The sequence below is a fragment of the Plasmodium gallinaceum genome, assembly GCF_900005855.1.
Source record: "Plasmodium gallinaceum strain 8A genome assembly, contig: PGAL8A_v1_62, whole genome shotgun sequence".
NCBI classification, from domain to species: domain Eukaryota; phylum Apicomplexa; class Aconoidasida; order Haemosporida; family Plasmodiidae; genus Plasmodium; species Plasmodium gallinaceum.
Window position 1 is genome coordinate 492,815 of NW_021628221.1, and position 18,763 is coordinate 511,577.

Genomic DNA, 18,763 nt, shown 5'->3' on the forward strand with positions numbered 1-18,763 from the left:
TAATTATTAAATAATAATAATCTTTAAATATATATATATATATATTCTTATTGCATACATTTTTTTCTTTTATGTTAAAATGTCCTACATTAAAGTAAAAAAAAAAAAAATTTTTTAAATCTTAAAAATTCAAAGAAAAACATAAAAATGAATTAACATGGATTCTAACCAAAATTTTTTTTATATAGGCACCATCAGATATTACAATACTTGAGTATAAATACTCTAAAAATAATAAAAAAAGAAAAATTAATTTTTTAAAAAAACTTTTTATTCATTGTTCTTTTTTTACAATTGGAAACAACTGTAATAAATTAAATAATCATGATGTTATTAAAATTCTTTCAAACATATACTCAGGTATGAAATAAGAAAAAAAAAAAAAAAAAAAAAAAAAATTCATTGTAGTAGTTAAATTATTATTTATTTTTCTCCCTTTTATAATTTTTGTCTTTTTTTCAATATTTTTAGATAATGGATTAGATAATAAAAATATGAATACTATAAATATATTGAATATTTTAAACACTAGACAAAAAGATGTAGAAAAACAAGTAACATTTTTAAAAAAAAACATATGTATATATATATTATAAAGTACTCTAATTTGAGTCTATATATATTATTTTTTTTTTTTTATAAGTCATTTATAATTAATTCTCTTTTTTTTCTTGTGTTTAATAATAATATAATAGGTTAAATGCAAAATGTGTTCTTTAATGGGTATGTTATAAAGAAATATATATATTTTTACATAAAATGTTTGATATATATATATACTACAAAAAGTATAAAATTTATAAATGAAATTTTTGTGAAATTCTTTTTTTTTTTTTTTTAAAGGTTTTCTATTACTCCCTTTATATAGTTTTAAACATTTTAGATATTATGATGCAAAAAGTAAAATAATTATTTTACCTTTTTTTTCAATAGCTGGAATATATTTAGGTTCTTTTTTTGGGAATTTAATAACAGGAAGGTTAATAAAAAAAAATATTATAACAATAAATTAAAAGAGAAATATAAAAATTAAATATTTTTTTTTTTTAACTGTTATTTTAACTATTTTTTTAGGTTTAGTGATTATAAACGTTCAAAATTTCTCGGAACATTACCTGCAAACGTTTTTTTAAAAGAATGAAATAAAAAACGATAACTGCAGGAATAAAAACTAAATCCTATAATTTTTATCATTATATAATATATTTACATATTATTTCTATTTTTAGTATTTTTATTATTTATTGATTTTATTTATATTTTTTTTTTTTTTTTTTTTATTCTTTTAAAGTTTTATCTTAATATATATTTTTCCTTTTGTTTAATATATATTACAATGTATATACACATTAATGTATCTTAAAAAAAATTATAATAAAATCATATTACTTTTTTTTTTTTCTGTCATTTTCTATCTTCCTTTTTTTTTTTCCATAAAGTACATTTTTTTATAATATTCTTTTTTTTAATTACATTATCTATATTGTTTTATCTTATGAAAATTGACTTATTAAGAAAACATACATAAATTAGACATTCATATTAATAAAAACAAAAAATTAATGAAAGAGAGCAAAAAATAATATAAATATTGTACAAAATGAAATTTTTTAAATACAATTTATTTCTCCTAAATATTTTTTTTTTTTTTTTTGTATTTATTCTCTTTTCATCAAGTGAAAAAATGTTAGACATAGGAAGTTTGCCAATTTCAGAAAAACGACTTGCTTTTAATTTGATACAAATTTATAATGAGACAAAAGATGCTCAAAATAATTTTTATGTAAATTTTCAGAATACTCAAAAAATGTTTAATGAAATAAAAAAAGAAAATAACAATAATAATAATTCATCATTACCAAGTTTTCTTCAAATAAAATCAAAAGGACCAGTAGAAGAAGAAACAATATGGAGAGCATTATACGACACTCAATTAAGAAGATCTCCACCAACTGAAGAAGTTCATGTTTATTCAACCGAAGATATAGAAAAGGAATATGAACAAGCAAAATTAGATGCTTTTAAATCACAAATAGATATTATGAAAAACCAATTTGAAAAAAACCTACAATATATGAGCAAAGAATTGTCAAGACAAAAAAACATAAAAGATGTTTTAAATCAAATTCCTTTATTAGAAGAAGAAATAAATAAAGTACAAAAAAAAAAACCATATAAAAATGGTCCTATAAAAAAAATTTATTCAACAAAAATTCAGTGCTAGCTATTTTTTTTTTTTTTTTTTTTTTTTTTTTTTTTTTAAAAAAAAATTTTTAATGTATATTCATACGTGATTAAAAAATAAAATAATGGCATAATATATAAAGAAGCAAGTATTATATATATTTGTTTTAAATATAATAGGAGGGGAAAAAAAAAAAAAAAAAAAATACAAAAAATTAAAAAAATTAAAATTATTTTCAAAAAAAAATTTTTTTTTTTGTAAATATATCTTTATAATATTTTATTAAAACAATAAATGATTTATAATTGTTCTTAAGATAAGAAATATCATCATCTAATTGAATTACGAACTTTCCATTTTTTGCAAATGGCTTCATTATATGACCAACATGTAGGATCTTTAATTCATTTTTATTTGTCTGATAACTCGAATCTACTATATAAATTTTTTTATTTAAATATACACTTACTTGACTAGATGAATTAAATATATTTTTGCATATTAAAGTATAATTATCAAGTACTTTTTCTATCAATCCAATTTTTTCTTTTTCTTTCATAATTTTGAAATTTTTATAATTTTCATATTCATTAAAATCTGGTTTTTTATTAACACTAAAAGAATTACTTTTACAGTGATTATCATCAACTATATCTAAAATATTTCCATATAAACATATTCTACAATTGAGATTATCATCATTTTTTAAAAATATACACTTTTCATTTTTAAAACAATAAATTTTCTTTTTCATTATTACTAAAAAATATATTTCTTGTTCTTTTTCATTGTTCTGTTCTAAAAAATCTATCTCATTAATTAATAAATAATTACCATTTATATCAAAATTTTTATTTTTACAATCCACATTTGTTTCATTTAATTCACTCTTTACTGAAACAGTGGAATTATTTAATTGCTTTACATTGGAATATGTGTTTTCAATTTTTTTAAAAAAATATCCATAACAAAGAGAAGAAGAAAAACCAATTATACATGTTAGCAATTCTCCATTGTTGATGTTTTTTTTGTAGAACTCTACTAGCTTTACGCTACATATAAATATAGAAAAATATGATATCTTAGAATGTTCATGAACAATAATTCCTCGTTCAATTTTTTTCGTATTTTTTAAATTATTATTGGATATTAAAAGAGATAATCTATTCCCCTTTTTTCCTTCATCTACTTTTTTTTTAAAACTTTGAATTTCTTTAACTTTTCCTTTCTCATTTATTGGTAAGATCATAATGTTGCAATTATTTTTAATCATACCTTTTATAACTGTTCCTGTATAAACTGTACCTTTACCTTTTATTTCAAAAGAATGATCATATAAAAAATAAAATTCTTCATAACTTGAAATATCTCTTGATGGTATTTTTAATACATCTGTTAGTAAATTTATCAATAAATTTATATTTAAGCTTCTTTTGCATTTCGATAATTTTTCATCATTCTCTTTGTTTGTTTTTTTATTTATTTCTTCTTTTAAAATAGTTATATCTTCATTTTCATATGAATAACTTTTCTTTTTTTCTATGCTTGAACAGTCTATATTTTTATTTAAATTATCATCCATACATTTTGTTGTATCGTTTTCACACTTTGAAAATATAATTTCCCTTTTAAAAGATTCCATATTTTTTTCCTCAATTGTTGAATCTTCTTTTTTTTCATCATACAAACTATTATTTTCATAATTTATATTTTCATTTTTCTTAATTTCTGCTGCTACACTTATTATATAATAATTTAAATTTCTTATATTAGTTTTACTTAATGCATCTAAAATTTTCTTTTTCATTAAACTTATTTTTTTTTCTCTCACATTTATTGGTATTAAATCAATCTTGTTTAAAATTATAATTATATCACTTTTGACAATTTCGCATAATACTAAGCATTCAATCGTTTGTTTTTGTATTCCTTTATTAACATCAATAACTAAAAAAATCATATCTGTTATTTCTGCTCCCATCACAATACATTTCAATAAAGAATGATGTCCAGGACAATCAACTAAACATATTTGAATAATTTCTTCATTTTGAAAATTTTTATTTGTATCAATATTTATACTTTTATTTTTACAATTATATTTTAAAGAATCTTCTTCTTCATTACTATTAATGGAAGCATTACTAATTTTCTTTTTTATATAAAAAGAAGAAAAACCTAAATCTATTGTTATTCCTCTTTCTTTACTTTGTTTATGCTTATCTAATGCACAGGTGCTTAATATTTCACTTAAACATCTACACAAACTTGTTTTTCCTGAATCTACATGACCTAGTACTCCAATATTTATATTTATCATTCATGCATATGCATATATATAACTTAAAATAAAATTTCTTAGAGTAATATATAGTTGTAATAAATACAAGTATTAATGCTATATACCTATTATAAATCTTCTTTTTTTTTTTTTTTTTTTTTAAACCTCACTTTTTATCATAAAGAAAATAGATGAAACCCATAAATTGAAAAGGAATAAATATTTTCAAAAAATAATTTATTGTAACATATATAATTTGTGTTACAATTTTTTTTTTTTTTTTTTTTTTATGAGTTAGCTAAGAATTTTTTTTTTTTTTTCTTTACTATTTATATTAACATACAGGATTTTTCTTTTCATATTCATTATCCTTCATACATATATTCTTATTTTTTTTTTTTTTTTTTTTATTTAATTTCTTATATATATATATAAATAATAAATAAAATTAAAAGCTTCCGTTTAAAATATGAATAAAAAAAAAGAAATAATGAAATATTTATAAAATATCTAAAAATAAAATTGAAACAAAAATTAAAATTGAATGAAAAGGAAAAAGTAAAATGGAAGAAAATAACATAAAAAATATTTAAATAAACTTTAAAAAAAATTAAATATTTTTAAAACATATATATATTCATTAAAAAAATAGCTATATGGAATTATTATTTAATGAACAAAAATGGATATTGAAAAATGTTATGAAAATTCATGTAAAGATAGAGGAAAAATAAAAATTTTTGAAAATAAGAATGATACAAAAAAAACTATTTATCCACCAGATAGAGCAGAAATAGGTAGAGCATCTTGGCTAATTTTACATACAATATCGGCAAATTATCCAGATCAACCAACTGAGGAAGAAAAATTAAAACACACAAAGTTTTTTTATGCATTTTCAAATTTATATCCTTGCCATATATGTAAACTTGATCTCTTACATATTTTAAAAAAATATCAACTAAATTGTCAAAATAGAGTTAGTTACTCAACTTTTATTTTTAATTTGCATAATATGATAAATGAAGAAATAGGAAAAGATATTTATCCTTGTGATAATATTCAAAATATAATAGATAAGTATAAAACAAAAAATTAAAAAAAATATTCTATTTGATTTATATATATATATATATAGTAAGTGAAGAAACAGATGAGAGCATATACCCATTTAAAGTTATAAAAAAAAAGAATAGATAAGTATTAAATAAAAAATTAACAATTATATTAGTTAATAATTAAAAACATTTTAATAAAATAGTAAAATATAGTGTATTAAAAGAACATATGTATATATATAGTTTTCATTTATTTAATGAATTACAAATAAAGAATAACAAAAAGGAAAGAAAGAAAAAAAAAAAAAGGACAATGTAATTAAATTTTTTAAAATGAAAGTATTAAAGGATATTTAAATGAAAAGAAATAAAATCCATATCATTCATAGGAATTTTTTGTAAATAAAATTGTTATCCTAATGCATTTTATTAAAGCTACCTCTTGCTTTTTTCTATTTTATAAAATTTTATAATTATATTATACTTAAAAAAAAATTATATATATATATATATATATATATATATATATATATATATATATATATATACAATAAACTCTAAAATCGGAAAAAATAAGAAAAAAAAAAAACAATAAGCATAATAAATAAACAATAAAAATATTGATACTGTATTAATATGAAAAGATACAAAGAAAAAGACTAAATGATAAAATTTATTAAAAAAATGTGTTAATACAAATATTAATCATTATCAAATTAAGAATTATATAATTATTCTTAAAAACAACAAAATAAATGAAACTTAAAATTTCTAAAAATAAAATAAAAAGTAATTCTCTTTTTTTTTTATCTGTTATTTTTTCTTTTCATTATTCGCAAAAATATTCTTCTACATTTAAATCATATAAATTTTCATTTTTTAATTTTATTTCCTCATTATATTCTTTTTCATTTATATTTAATATTTTATATAACTCTTGTTTTAATTGATATTCTTCTTCTTCATCTTCATCTTCTTCATCTTTTTTTTTTTTTAATTTTTTTCTATTTTTTCTATTTGTACCATTATTTACATTATTTTTTTTTTCTCCATATATTGCATCTCCACTTATTTCTTCTTTAATGGATAACTTAGAATCATTATCTTGTGAAGAAACAGATGATTCATCACTTTTATATAAGTTATCACTTTTTTGTTGTATTTCTTTCTCCCAATAATGGCAGCTTTTATCTGTACACACATAAATTAAAGCCATAGGATTATAGCTAATTTTTTCAGGCAATTGTAAAAAAACTGCTTCATTATTTCCACATTGTTTGCATTTCCAATCTCTTACTCTCCCCAATGCTGGGTCATTTTTTGTTTCTGGGTGTATATATATATCTTCTCTTTAAAAAAACAATGTAAAGAAAAAAAAAAAAAATAAATAAATACATATATAGGTATATCTATATTAACAAAAATATAATAATACTTGTCTTTAAATATAATATCACTTTTTTTTTTTTTTTTTTTTTTTTTTTTTTCTCATAAATTATATTTCTATATATATGATTCTGTTTGCACTAGTGTGTGTATACATTATTATTTATTTGAATAATGTATAATTGTTTACATAATTTTAACATATATTCATATACATAAAGAAAATGCATATATTATTTTAAAATAAAAATCATCTGGATTATACATATGTATATATTTATAAAGATTCTATATTTTAACGAAATTTTTTAATTAAAAATAAAATAATTATACATAATTATTATTATAAAGGTATAAAATTTTTTTGAAATATATACATTTTTTTCCATTCTTATTAAATCTGTTCTTTTTTCTATATAGTGTTACTTTTTTCTTTTTTTTTAATTCTTTTTTTTTTTTTCTTACTTTCTATTATAATTATAATTTATTCTTGCTACAACATTGTGTTCTTCATTTTGCTTATGAGAAATAAATTCACAACTTCTACAAACATAAATAAGTTTTTTATTTTTACGATCACTTCTAGCATATAAAATATTATTACATTCTTCACAAAACGTAACTTCTGCCATCTTTTATAAACTTTTATTTATTGTATATATATATATATATATATATGAATGTTAAATTTATTTAAAAAAAAAAATACTACAAAATATATTAAAAATAAAATGAATAAATAAAAAAATAAATATATAAATAAATAATGTAAATTTACTAATATACTAAAAATATTTACAAAAATTATTTTTTTAAAAAAAATAAATGAAAAATATATTTACGTATAAAATAAATATGATATATTAAATAATACAAAAAAAAAAAAAAAAAAAAAAAAATTTAATAAAATAAAAATACAATAAATAAAACTCACATATATATATTTATAAATTTACTTATACGTTGTAACTAATAAATATTAAATATAAATAATTAACAAAATTAATTACTCAAATTTTAATATTATTTAATTTTTTCTAATATTTATTTTTTGTTATTTTAGCATATATATATAAATTTTCTTTATATTTTCCTTATCTTTTTTTTTTTTTTTTTTTTTTTTTTGTAATAGTATCAATATCTTTTAGTTCGTTTACTTTTTTCATTTTTTGATATAATTTTTTTTATATATATATATTTTTTAAAAGCAAAATTAAATTAAGAAAAATCCGTGATTTAGATAAAAATAAAATTTTGAACATTTTTGTTGTTATCTATACATGTAAATTTGATATTAAAAAAAATTGATTTATTAGATATAAACAATTTTTACTTAAAAATATAATTTTGAACAAATGTGTATAAATTAATTATAAATATTCTTAATTTCATTTCTTTATATTTTTTTTTTTTTTTTAATGGAAACAAGAAGAAAATTTAGAGAAAAGATAACAAAGCTTAAAGATTTAGAAGAAAATAAAATAAATGAAAAAAATGATGAAATAAAAACAAATAAGGAAAGTTTAAATGAAAATATAAATGAATTAGGCATTACTGAAAAAACAAATAAAAATAAAGATGATAATAAAGAAGAAAAACATTTAAAAATATGTGAAAATATAACAAATAATGAAAAAATTGAAAACTATGAAAAACCGAAAAATGAAGAAAAAAATAAAAGTTTTGTAAAAAATAAAATTGATGACAAAATAAATTATTCAAGTAACATTATAAAAGATAATAAAACCAGTAGCAATTATGATAAAAATAAAAAAAACAGTAAACCGAGTATCTCTAATGAAAATGAATCACTTGAACATTCAGAACTATTAAAAAAAAGCAAACCAAGAGAAAAAGATGATATAAAATCAAAAAAGCGAAATAATCAATTAAAAAAATCACATGAGTGTATAAATATAGATATTAATATTAAAGAGCAGGGAAAAAATGATGAACATAATACGAAAATAAATGAAAATAAAATGAAAATAGATTTGATTGAGAGAAATAATTCAAATAATGATAATGAGCATATATATTATTCTCATAATACTTGTATCGACAGATATTATCATGATGAAATAAAGAATAAAAGTATTGAAGAAAACGAAGAAATAGATGAAAAGAAAAAAAAAGAAAAAGAAAAAGAAAAAGAAGACATTAATAGTATAAATAAAAAAAAAAATGAAATAGAAATTTCTAAAAGTAAAAAAAAAAAAGATACAGAAATAAGTGCAAATGGAAATATATACAAAAAGAATATTTTAGAAAATTCTACTGAAGGAAAAAATTCACATAGTAAAACAAAAAAAAAAAGTATTGATAATAATAAAAATGAAAGTTTGAATATAATAAATAATATAGAGTTCACTGATAGCAAAAAAGAATCAAATAAACTTCTTAAAATAGAAAAAGAAGAAGAAATTGAAAATTTAGATGAAAAAAAAGATATAGAAGAATTACTAAAAAATAAAGAAATTAACGATTACACACAAAAAATTAATGAAACAGATAATTTAAACAAAAGAAAAGATAAATCAAGCGAGTTAGAAAACAAAGAAGAAGTAATTAACTTAATCAAAGATGAAAAGACTAATTTAAAAAAAAATGATGAAATACAACATTTAACTCATAAAGGGGATGATTGTAATGAAATCGAAAATGATGAAACTATAATTGTCAAAAGGGACAAATTATTATTTGATACAATTATCAACGACAAACATGAAAATGAGATAAATAGTAGTATACATGTTAGTGAAAATACAAATTTAGAAGAATTTAACAAAAAAAGCAAATTAAAAAATAATCATAATGAAAAAAACACTTTAACAAAGGAAATCACAGAAGAAAATAAAGGATATGAATCTTTTTTAAATAGAAGCATTAAAAGAAGATTATCACAAATATTAGATAATATGAAAAAAAAACAAATTTTTCAAATGTTTAATAACCCAGATGATTATGGTAATATATGCTTTGATAGCAAAGAAGAAGAAAAAATAAACACTGAAAATGAAAAAAATAATAAAGATCAAAATAGTGAAAATGAGGATATTATAGAATTAAAAAGTAACAATTTTTTACAGTGTATAAATCTAGATATAATATATAACAAATTACACTATAATTTTTATAAAAATGAAAATGAATTTAATGATGATATGTTTTCAATTTTTAATAATATCAAGAGAATTATTGAAGTTACTGATGATAAGGAAGAACAAATGAACCTTTTTATTTTAAGAAATGATGCATTAAAAAATTATGAAAATGAATTTTATAAGATGCTAATTTCTATACGTGGAACAAAAGACGCTAAAAAATTTATTACTTCTCAGAAGCATTACAATAATGAAGAAGAAAAATATTTTTCTAAAATTTTAGTAAATGTAAATAAAGATGAAAAAAAAGAAAATAAAAATAAAAATAACAAAGATGAGAAACTTGTAAAAAATAGCAAAACTAAACAAAACATTTCAACAAGAAAAAAGGAAAGTGAAGTGAAAAAGGTAATAAAGAAAGAAGTAAATAAAAATGAGAAATCACTTCCTCTCAAAAAAAGTAATTCTTCAAATGTTGCAAAAATAACGAATTGTGAAGAAAATGTTAAAGATATGAATTTATCATTAAATATAAACTCAAACTTGTCCAATATTGATAATAACGAAATTAAAAAGGAAAATTTGAATGATATAAATTATAATGAAATGAATTATGAAATGAATAATAATTTATCATGTGAAGAAACAAACAATATTAATAAAAAAGTTAATGAAGAAAATGATGAAATACTTAAAGATGACATAAATAATAAAAGAAAGGAAAACACAAAAATTACGAAAAATGTAGTTAAAGAAAAAGAAAAAAAGAATAAAAAAACAGATACAATTAAGAATGAATTGAGTAAATCAAAAGAGGTAGATATTATTGAAAATAAAAATTCTGAAAAAAATGAAAAAATAATAGAAAAAAAAGATGAAAAAATAATAGAAAAAAAAAATGAAAAAATAATAGAAAAAAAAGATGAAAAAATAATAGAAAAAAAACATGAAAAAATATTAGAAAAAAAAGATGAAAATTTAAAGGAAGAAAAAAAAGACAATTTATGTAATGATAAAACAGGAAAAAATGAAATCAAAAGGATATTAAATCAATGGGAAAAAATATTAAGAGATAATATATTAAAACTTTTAAAGAATGATTCTAATTCTTTTTATTTTAAAATTCCAGTTTTAGAAGATAAAAGTATTAGTGATAATATAAAAGAAGAATATAAAATGAAAATAAAAAAGCCAATGGATTATACAACTATTTCAAAAAATTTATCAGATGGTTTTTATAAAAGACCCATTGATTTTTATTTAGACATGAAATTAATTTATAAAAATTGTCTCGATTTTAATCCAGGAATCTCAGAAAATCAATATATAATAGATGCAGCAAAAAGTAGTGATGAAAAATTTGATAATTTATGGAATAAATGGAAAGAAAAAATATTTAATAATTACTGTGATTTGAATAATAATATTTTTAATTTATCCTATTATTTAGAATTTTTTAAAAAAATTACAAAAAAAAAAAAAAAATATAGCACTATTTATGCAATGTGGGTAGATTATCTTATTAGTAATAAAATTGAATTGAATGATTTTTGTAAATTAAGAAATTTCAAGATAGAAGAATTAAATGAAAAATGTAAATCAAAAATAGATTTAAATGATATTAACTTAAAAGATTATAAAAAATTAAATAAAAACAATTTGTTGTTTTATATATTTAAAGAAGAATATCAGAACATTTTAAATTTAAAAAAAGAAGAAAAAATTACAAAAAATTTTGATGAAGAAGAAATTACAAAGAAAAAAGATGGTGAAGTAAGTCATGAAGGAAATAGTAAAATTAAAATTATTTTAAGAGATTCAAAAATAGGACAAAATTATGGAGATAAATTAAAAGAAAAACAAGATAGTCTTTTAACGAATATTCTTAAAGAAAAAAAAAAAAAAAAAAAAAAAAAAAATGTCATTTTTTTTGAAGAAAATGTTTTTGATAATTATTTAGATAATAAAAAAAGTTGTATGATAAAATATGATAAAAATGTATTTATAACTGATTGTTTTTACTACAAAAATATTTTCAAAAACTTAGATGAACTTATTGACGAAAATTTAAAAAAAGAAAATGAAAGTGATATATTAAAAGTTGAACCCTCAGATAATGATTCGCATATTGAAGAAAATCATTCTCATAAAGAAACACCACTAACTGTTTTAAATGGTAAAAATGAAAAAATAGAAGGAGAAATTACAAATGAAAATGTACTTCTTACAAAAAATAATAATAAATTAAATGAACTTGATAGTAATAATAAAAATAACTATCCAAATGAAAAACCTGAAGAAAAAAATTGTAATATAAATTCTTATAAATGTAATGAAATACATGAAAATGATAAAATATCATTGAATACACAACCATCTGTGAAAAATGATAAAAAACTTTTTCTAAAAGATAAAAAGATTTATTTAAATATAAAAAAAAAAGAGATAAATAAAATTATATGTAAAGAATTTCAGGATGATTATGAAGAAAGCATAAGTGATCATAATTCTTCTCATGAAAAAATAATACTGAAAGAAGATTCATTAAATGATTTAGAAAATGTAAATATGAAACAAAATAATGTTTTTAATATAAAAGATCAAGAAATAAGTAATAATTATATAAATAATATCAACAACAATAGTTACAATGACAATCATAATTTAAACAACAATGTGAGTACAGAATTAAATGAATATGAAAATTTAATTTATAAAGAAGAAAAAACACAATCAGGTAAAAAAAGAAATATTTACGAAAAAAATCCAGATGATATCTCGAATATTGTTAAAAAGTATAAAGGATATTCAGAAACAAAAAAATTTGATTTAAATAGCCTTAATCATGCAGAAAAAAAAGATAATAATAAAAAAGCTCACAACCTTTTAAATAATAATGATGATGATGTGCTATTTAATTTAAGTAACAAAAATTTTTTTAATTTCCACATATTATTTGAAAAAAATAAAAAATTAAAAGAAGAATTTTTTTTAAAAAACCAAATAATAGAAAAAACGTTACTTTTAAATTTGAAAATGGAATATAGTAAATTTATAGATACTTCATTTTTCCCTGTGAGTAATACATGCTTTTATAATCATTACTTTGATGATAATTTTTTTTTCTTTATTAGATCTAGTTTTAAGTTAGATTTATTTATAAAAATTCAAAGAAAGAATATTTTTTTATCTGAAGAAAAATATTTTGAATTTTTAAAAATCCATTTGATGAATAAGTGTAAACAAAATAATGATATAAAATTTTACTTAAGTAATTACACTTCAAATGATGATGATACATTAATTCAAATTTTAGAAAAATGTTTTAAAAATTTAAATTCAGAATATGATACGTCAAATTCATTATTATTATATGATGCTATAAATGAAATTTCATTTTTATTATCCCAAATTAGAATATACATTAAGGTAATTGGATTTTATTAAAAAAAGTTTTTCCTACTTTTATTTTTTCATTTTATTCATTTATAATTTTATTTTTATTTTAAAATGCTACTTTGTTCTAATATTTTTGTTTACTATATTTTCCTTGTGTACATATATTTAGATATCATTATATTATTTTTTAATTTATTTTTTTATTTTCCCTATAGGAAATAGATATTTTGTTAAGATTAGATATAGATAAGAAAACAAACATCACTACCATTAGTATTTTAAAGAAAAAGTTATAATCGTATGTCTATTTATTTATTTTTTCTTTTTTTTTTTTTTGTTTTTTTGAAGAAACATAATTAGAAGTTACACAAATTTTCAAATTTTGCCATTCTTAAATTAATAAAATGAAACTTTATTTTATTTTATTTTATTTCAGTTTTTTTTTTTTTTTTTTTTATTCTATTTAAATTTGAATCACTTTAATGATATTTAGACTAAAAAATTATATAGAAAAAAAACATTGCATGCTTTTTTTTTTTTTTTTTTTTTTTCTAAATATATTTTAAAACCTTTTTTATTTTTGCCTATCAACAAAATAGAAAACCTTAATAACAAAAAAATATATGTAATTTTATATAATTTTGTTAAATTTTCTTTTTTTTTTTTTTTTTAATTTTCTGTTAATTATATTTTAGAGATGTTTAGAAATAATATTTTTATTAAAATTATTTATCTATAAAAATGTTTTCGTTTTTTTTTTTTCACACGAAGGGTGAAAAAGTAAAATAAAAAAAAAAAACTGAACTGCTAGAAAAATAAAAATATGTAAATTATATAAGGAGAATTTTTTTATAATATTTATTTTTATTTTTTTTTTAAATATCTATTAAAAATATTTTACTTTATTTTACTACATTAGTATATATATATATATATACATATATATATATATATAATATATATATATATATATAAATTTCTTTTTTTTTTTTTTTTAATTACTTTTGTTTCATATATATTCTTTGTTTTAAAAACTACTTACAAATTTCAAATAAATAAGAATATTCTTATATAAAATTTTGTATCTATTATAAAATAATCTGAAACGTGTTTTTTTAATTTTATTAATTCTTCTTGTAACTCTTGTCATATAATTTTAACTTTTTTATTAAATCTATATTTTTCAATCTCTTCTCTTTGTTTAAATTATGTATAATATAATTTTTTATTTGTTTATTCTTTTACACACATAAAATTTTACACTTTAAATATTTTCAGAATTATTTTTTTTTTTAATCTTATTTCTTCAATATATATTTATGATTTATATATATTTTTCAAGCATATATATATATATTTTTATATATATAGTTTTTTTTAATACTTTTTTAAGTATTAATATTATTATATATATTTTTATCATTACTGTTTTATTTATGTTTATATTTTTATATATTCATTAAAATTAATAAAAAAAAATTAAAGTGGAAACAGATATATATACGTAATTTTTTTTTATCTCTATTCATATTTTTTTTTTTTTTTTTTTTTTTTGAATGGAGCTTTTTTCCATACCTTATATGCTCTTATTTATTTAATTTTTAATTATTTTATAGGATTATGGAAAAAAAAAAATAAAAAATATGTTTTATTAATTTTTATTCTGTTCTTTTAATAATTTCATATTTTATTTTATTTAATTTTTTTTTTTTTTTTTTTTTTTTTTTTTTGTAACGCATTTAATTATCAAAACAAATGAAATGTACAAATGTAAATATAAGAAATGTATTAGAATGGAATATAAAAAAAAAAATAAAAGAAAACACAAATTTAAGTGATGATGAAATTATGATAATTTATAAAAGATTTAATTCTATTAGTAATAATGGCAAGTTGAATTATGATAAATTTGAAAAAAGTCTAGGAATACTTGGAACTATTAAAAATGCATATTTATATCAATCCATATTTAATGCTTTTGATTTGAATAATGATAATTATTTAGATTTTTATGAATTTTGTGTTGCTATTAACATTATGCTTAAAGGAAGTAAAAAAGACAAATTGAAATTATCATACAGAATTGTACACTCAGGATTAAGTAATAATAATATCAACGAAAATAATTTAAATAATGAAAAAAATAATGAAAAAAATAATGAAAAAAATAATGAAAAAAATAATGAAAAAAAAAATGAAAAAAATAATGATAAAAATAATGATAATAACATAGTTTACAATAACAAAAATTGTAAAGAGGAAGAAGAAGAAAAAAAAAAAAAAAAAAAAGGTGACTATTCAAATTATATTACATATGAAGATTTTGAGAAAATTGTTTTAAGTATAAATGATATAAAAAAAAAACTATTAGGAACAAAAGAAGATATAATAACAAGTCAAATTAAGTATATTTTTAAATCATTAAGTATTTTATGTGAAGATGGAACTTATAGAATGAATTTAGAATGTTATAAAAGAGCTATGAAATGTAATGAATTTTTAAATTTATTAGGCATACATACAAAAGTTGCTGATGTTTTTTTACGAAATGAAATAATAAAAAAAAAAAAAAGTAAAAATGAAAAAAATAAAAAGAAAAAAGAAGAGGAATTATTTTCTTCCAATAATAATAAATGTGAGAAAAAAAAAACATATAAACAACTAATAAGATCCTTTTCTGAAACAACAAATAGAAGAGGATCTCTTTTAAAAAAATCTAATCATTTATTTTTAAGAAGAAAAAAAAAGAAAAAGAAAAAGTTATATGAAAAAAAAGATAGTGTATCATCTATTGAAAGTAAAAAAAAAAATGTAAATATGAATTCTGATTTATCATATATGAATGATCTTCAAAATGAAAAGGATAAAACTAGTATTCATAATAGTTTCGAATTAAAAAAAAAAAAAGATATTGAAAAAAATAAATTTCCAGATTTAAAAAAAGCATTTAAAAATGATCTTAACAAAAACGAAATTCATAATAAAATATCTTCTAATAGTAAAAATAATAATTATATTATGAATAGTAACACTAATTTCTTTGAGTCTAGTTTTATTAATAGTAAAGAGGATATAAAAACAAAAACAATTAATGATATAAAATCAAAAAATAAAAATGATAATTGTAAAGATACAAATATTATATCAAACAAAATTTTTTATCCTAATTCACAAGAAGAATATAATACTACTGATAGCAACATTCTTAATACCAATCATTTATTATTAGTTAATAAAAAAAAGATAAAAAATTATCAAAAAAAAAAAAAGGAAAAAACTTTTGAAGAAAAAGAGAGAATGTTTTTAAGTAGTAACAATACTCTTCATAAAAGAAGTAATAAAAAAGAAAAAGAGGATTCAAATAATTTAATAAAAAATGTAAAGGAAAAAAATATTAATAATAAGATGTTTACGAAAAATGGGTTATATACTTTAAGAAAGTCAAATAATTCATCTGAAAATAAAAAAGATATAAAATCTTCTAATATAATTAATCAAAATATGTTAAACTTAAATAGTAACCTTTCTGAAAGTAGCAAATCCATTTATGAATATCATTCTGACATGGAATTTCTAAATAGAAGAAGAGAGTATCAAATTAATAACATTAGTTTTTATAATACAAAAGATTCACTTTTTATATTTAATAAAGAAGGAAATAGAAAGGATAAAAGTGTAAATATAGAAAAAAAGAAAGACAGAAATAAAAATAAAGATAAAAATAAAGAAAAAAAAAAAGATAAAAATAAAAATAAAGAAAAAGAAAAAGAAAAATATAAAAAAAGAGAGCAAAAAGAAAAAGGAAAAGATAAAAATATAGATAAATATAAATATAAAGAAAAAAATATATATATAGATAAAATAATGAATAAAAATAATAAATATAAAACATGTAATGATACGAATTTAACCCTTAAAAAAGAAAATTTTACTATAAAAAATGAAGGAAAAAAGGAAAAGGAAAAAGAAAAGGAAAAAGATAAAGAAAAAGAAAAGGGTAAAGAAAAAGAAAAGGATAAAGAAAAAGAAAAGGATAAAGAACAAGAGCAAGAGCAAGATCAAGAAAATTTAAATAAATCTAATTTCACATGTCTAAAAGATAAAATAAAAAGTGAAATCATTAATTTTGAAGAAAAAGAGGAAAACAAGAAATATGTAGAAGATTATTATAATTATATAGAGATATATAAAAAATATGTAGAAGAAAAAGAATATATAGAAGAAAAGGAAGAATATTTAGATGAGCAAGAATTCATTGAAGAAAGAGATAACTTCATTGAAGAAAAAGAATTTTTAGAAGAAAACTTTCAGTATTGTGAAAATGATTTTCATTTCTATAACGAAAATGTTTTAAATAATAGCAATAGTAATATAAGTAGCAAAAATTATTTATACAACAAATTTTTAGAATATAAAGATTTTGTAAAATATTCAAAACCACCCATATCATATAATTCACTAATTTCTATTAGTAATAATGAAAATGAAAAATACTCTAGTATTTATTTTGATACAAAAAATAATCAAAGTAATTCTAAAAATGAAAAAAGTCCAAGTATGGAATTCAGTGATGATATAATAAATAAAAAGTTTTTTATACCTAGTGTAAAATCTCACTTTGTTATGATAAATAGCAATTTAACAAAAGAACAAGTGTTATACTTAATTAGAAATACTTTAATAGCAATTGAAGAATATTTAAAAGATAAAAACGGAGATTATAATAAAATTTTTTTTTTATTTTTTGCAATATTTTCCTATAGCACACAAAATGATACAGAGGAAAATGAATTAACGAATGAACAAATAAATTTAAAAAAAAATAAAATGGATATTTTTCAAAATATATTTTTAGTTATATCAATAATAAGATATTTTCTTCACACAATAACTATTTCCCAAAAATATACTTCTTCATGTGATTCATTGGATGAAAAGTATGTGAACAAAAATATAAATTCCTTAAAATTAAATGAAGTAAAAATTTTATTAAATCAAGCAAATGAAATTTTAGATAAATATTCAAAAGGAAATTATCAAAACAAAAAAATATATATAAATAAATCGAATTACTATAATTTTCCGAAAAAAGGAAAATTATCAGTATCATTGCGTCAAAGTAGACAAAAAAAAACATTTCATAAAATTTTAGCAGTTTATTTTGGTCATGAAAGATGGGATTTGGTGATGAATATGATGGTTGGAATCAGAATTTCTGCAATAAAACAATTTAATATTAATGACATTTCAAATCATTTTGAGCATAAAGATATTTTAGAATTACCTACATCGCATACTCAAAAAAAAGTACTCTTTAAAAATTATGCACCAATTATTTTTAAAAATATCA

At 17.6% G+C, this 18,763-nt stretch overlaps 7 protein-coding genes across 7 annotated transcripts in view; 5 read left to right on the forward strand and 2 right to left on the reverse strand.

Moving 5' to 3' along the window:
• Positions 1-79: 79 nt before the first annotated feature.
• Positions 80-1,141, forward strand: PGAL8A_00105850 (conserved Plasmodium protein, unknown function; the record flags this gene model as incomplete). The annotated part of the gene is made up of 6 exons (XM_028673298.1): positions 80-94; positions 189-360; positions 472-554; positions 696-723; positions 844-979; positions 1,075-1,141. 6 exons carry the CDS (start codon positions 80-82, stop codon positions 1,139-1,141), a joined length of 501 nt encoding a protein of 166 aa, XP_028526175.1.
• A 459-nt stretch (positions 1,142-1,600) lies between these two features.
• PGAL8A_00105900 (conserved Plasmodium protein, unknown function) lies at positions 1,601-2,224 on the forward strand (the record flags this gene model as incomplete). Its single annotated transcript, XM_028673311.1, has 1 exon — positions 1,601-2,224. The coding sequence occupies one exon, from the start codon at positions 1,601-1,603 to the stop codon at positions 2,222-2,224; it is 624 nt and encodes a 207-aa protein (XP_028526176.1).
• A 196-nt stretch (positions 2,225-2,420) lies between these two features.
• On the reverse strand, positions 2,421-4,505 carry PGAL8A_00106000 (selenocysteine-specific elongation factor selB, putative; the record flags this gene model as incomplete). The annotated part of the gene is made up of 1 exon (XM_028673322.1): positions 2,421-4,505. The coding sequence occupies one exon, from the start codon at positions 4,503-4,505 to the stop codon at positions 2,421-2,423; it is 2,085 nt and encodes a 694-aa protein (XP_028526177.1).
• A 643-nt stretch (positions 4,506-5,148) lies between these two features.
• Positions 5,149-5,565, forward strand: ERV1 (FAD-linked sulfhydryl oxidase ERV1, putative; the record flags this gene model as incomplete). The annotated part of the gene is made up of 1 exon (XM_028673333.1): positions 5,149-5,565. One exon carries the CDS (start codon positions 5,149-5,151, stop codon positions 5,563-5,565), a length of 417 nt encoding a protein of 138 aa, XP_028526178.1.
• Positions 5,566-6,353: 788 nt separating this feature from the next.
• Positions 6,354-7,542, reverse strand: PGAL8A_00106200 (DNA-directed RNA polymerase 2, putative; the record flags this gene model as incomplete). Its single annotated transcript, XM_028673344.1, has 2 exons — positions 6,354-6,873; positions 7,376-7,542. 2 exons carry the CDS (start codon positions 7,540-7,542, stop codon positions 6,354-6,356), a joined length of 687 nt encoding a protein of 228 aa, XP_028526179.1.
• A 786-nt stretch (positions 7,543-8,328) lies between these two features.
• On the forward strand, positions 8,329-13,709 carry PGAL8A_00106300 (bromodomain protein, putative; the record flags this gene model as incomplete). Its single annotated transcript, XM_028673355.1, has 2 exons — positions 8,329-13,443; positions 13,629-13,709. 2 exons carry the CDS (start codon positions 8,329-8,331, stop codon positions 13,707-13,709), a joined length of 5,196 nt encoding a protein of 1,731 aa, XP_028526180.1.
• A 1,459-nt stretch (positions 13,710-15,168) lies between these two features.
• PIP5K (phosphatidylinositol-4-phosphate 5-kinase, putative) overlaps positions 15,169-18,763 on the forward strand; it is a gene marked incomplete at both ends in the record, with an annotated part of 5,245 nt that continues 1,650 nt past the window's right edge. The window contains one exon of the mRNA XM_028673366.1: positions 15,169-18,762. Coding sequence (XP_028526181.1) covers positions 15,169-18,762 — 3,594 coding nt within the window. The remainder of the gene's footprint in view (position 18,763) is intronic.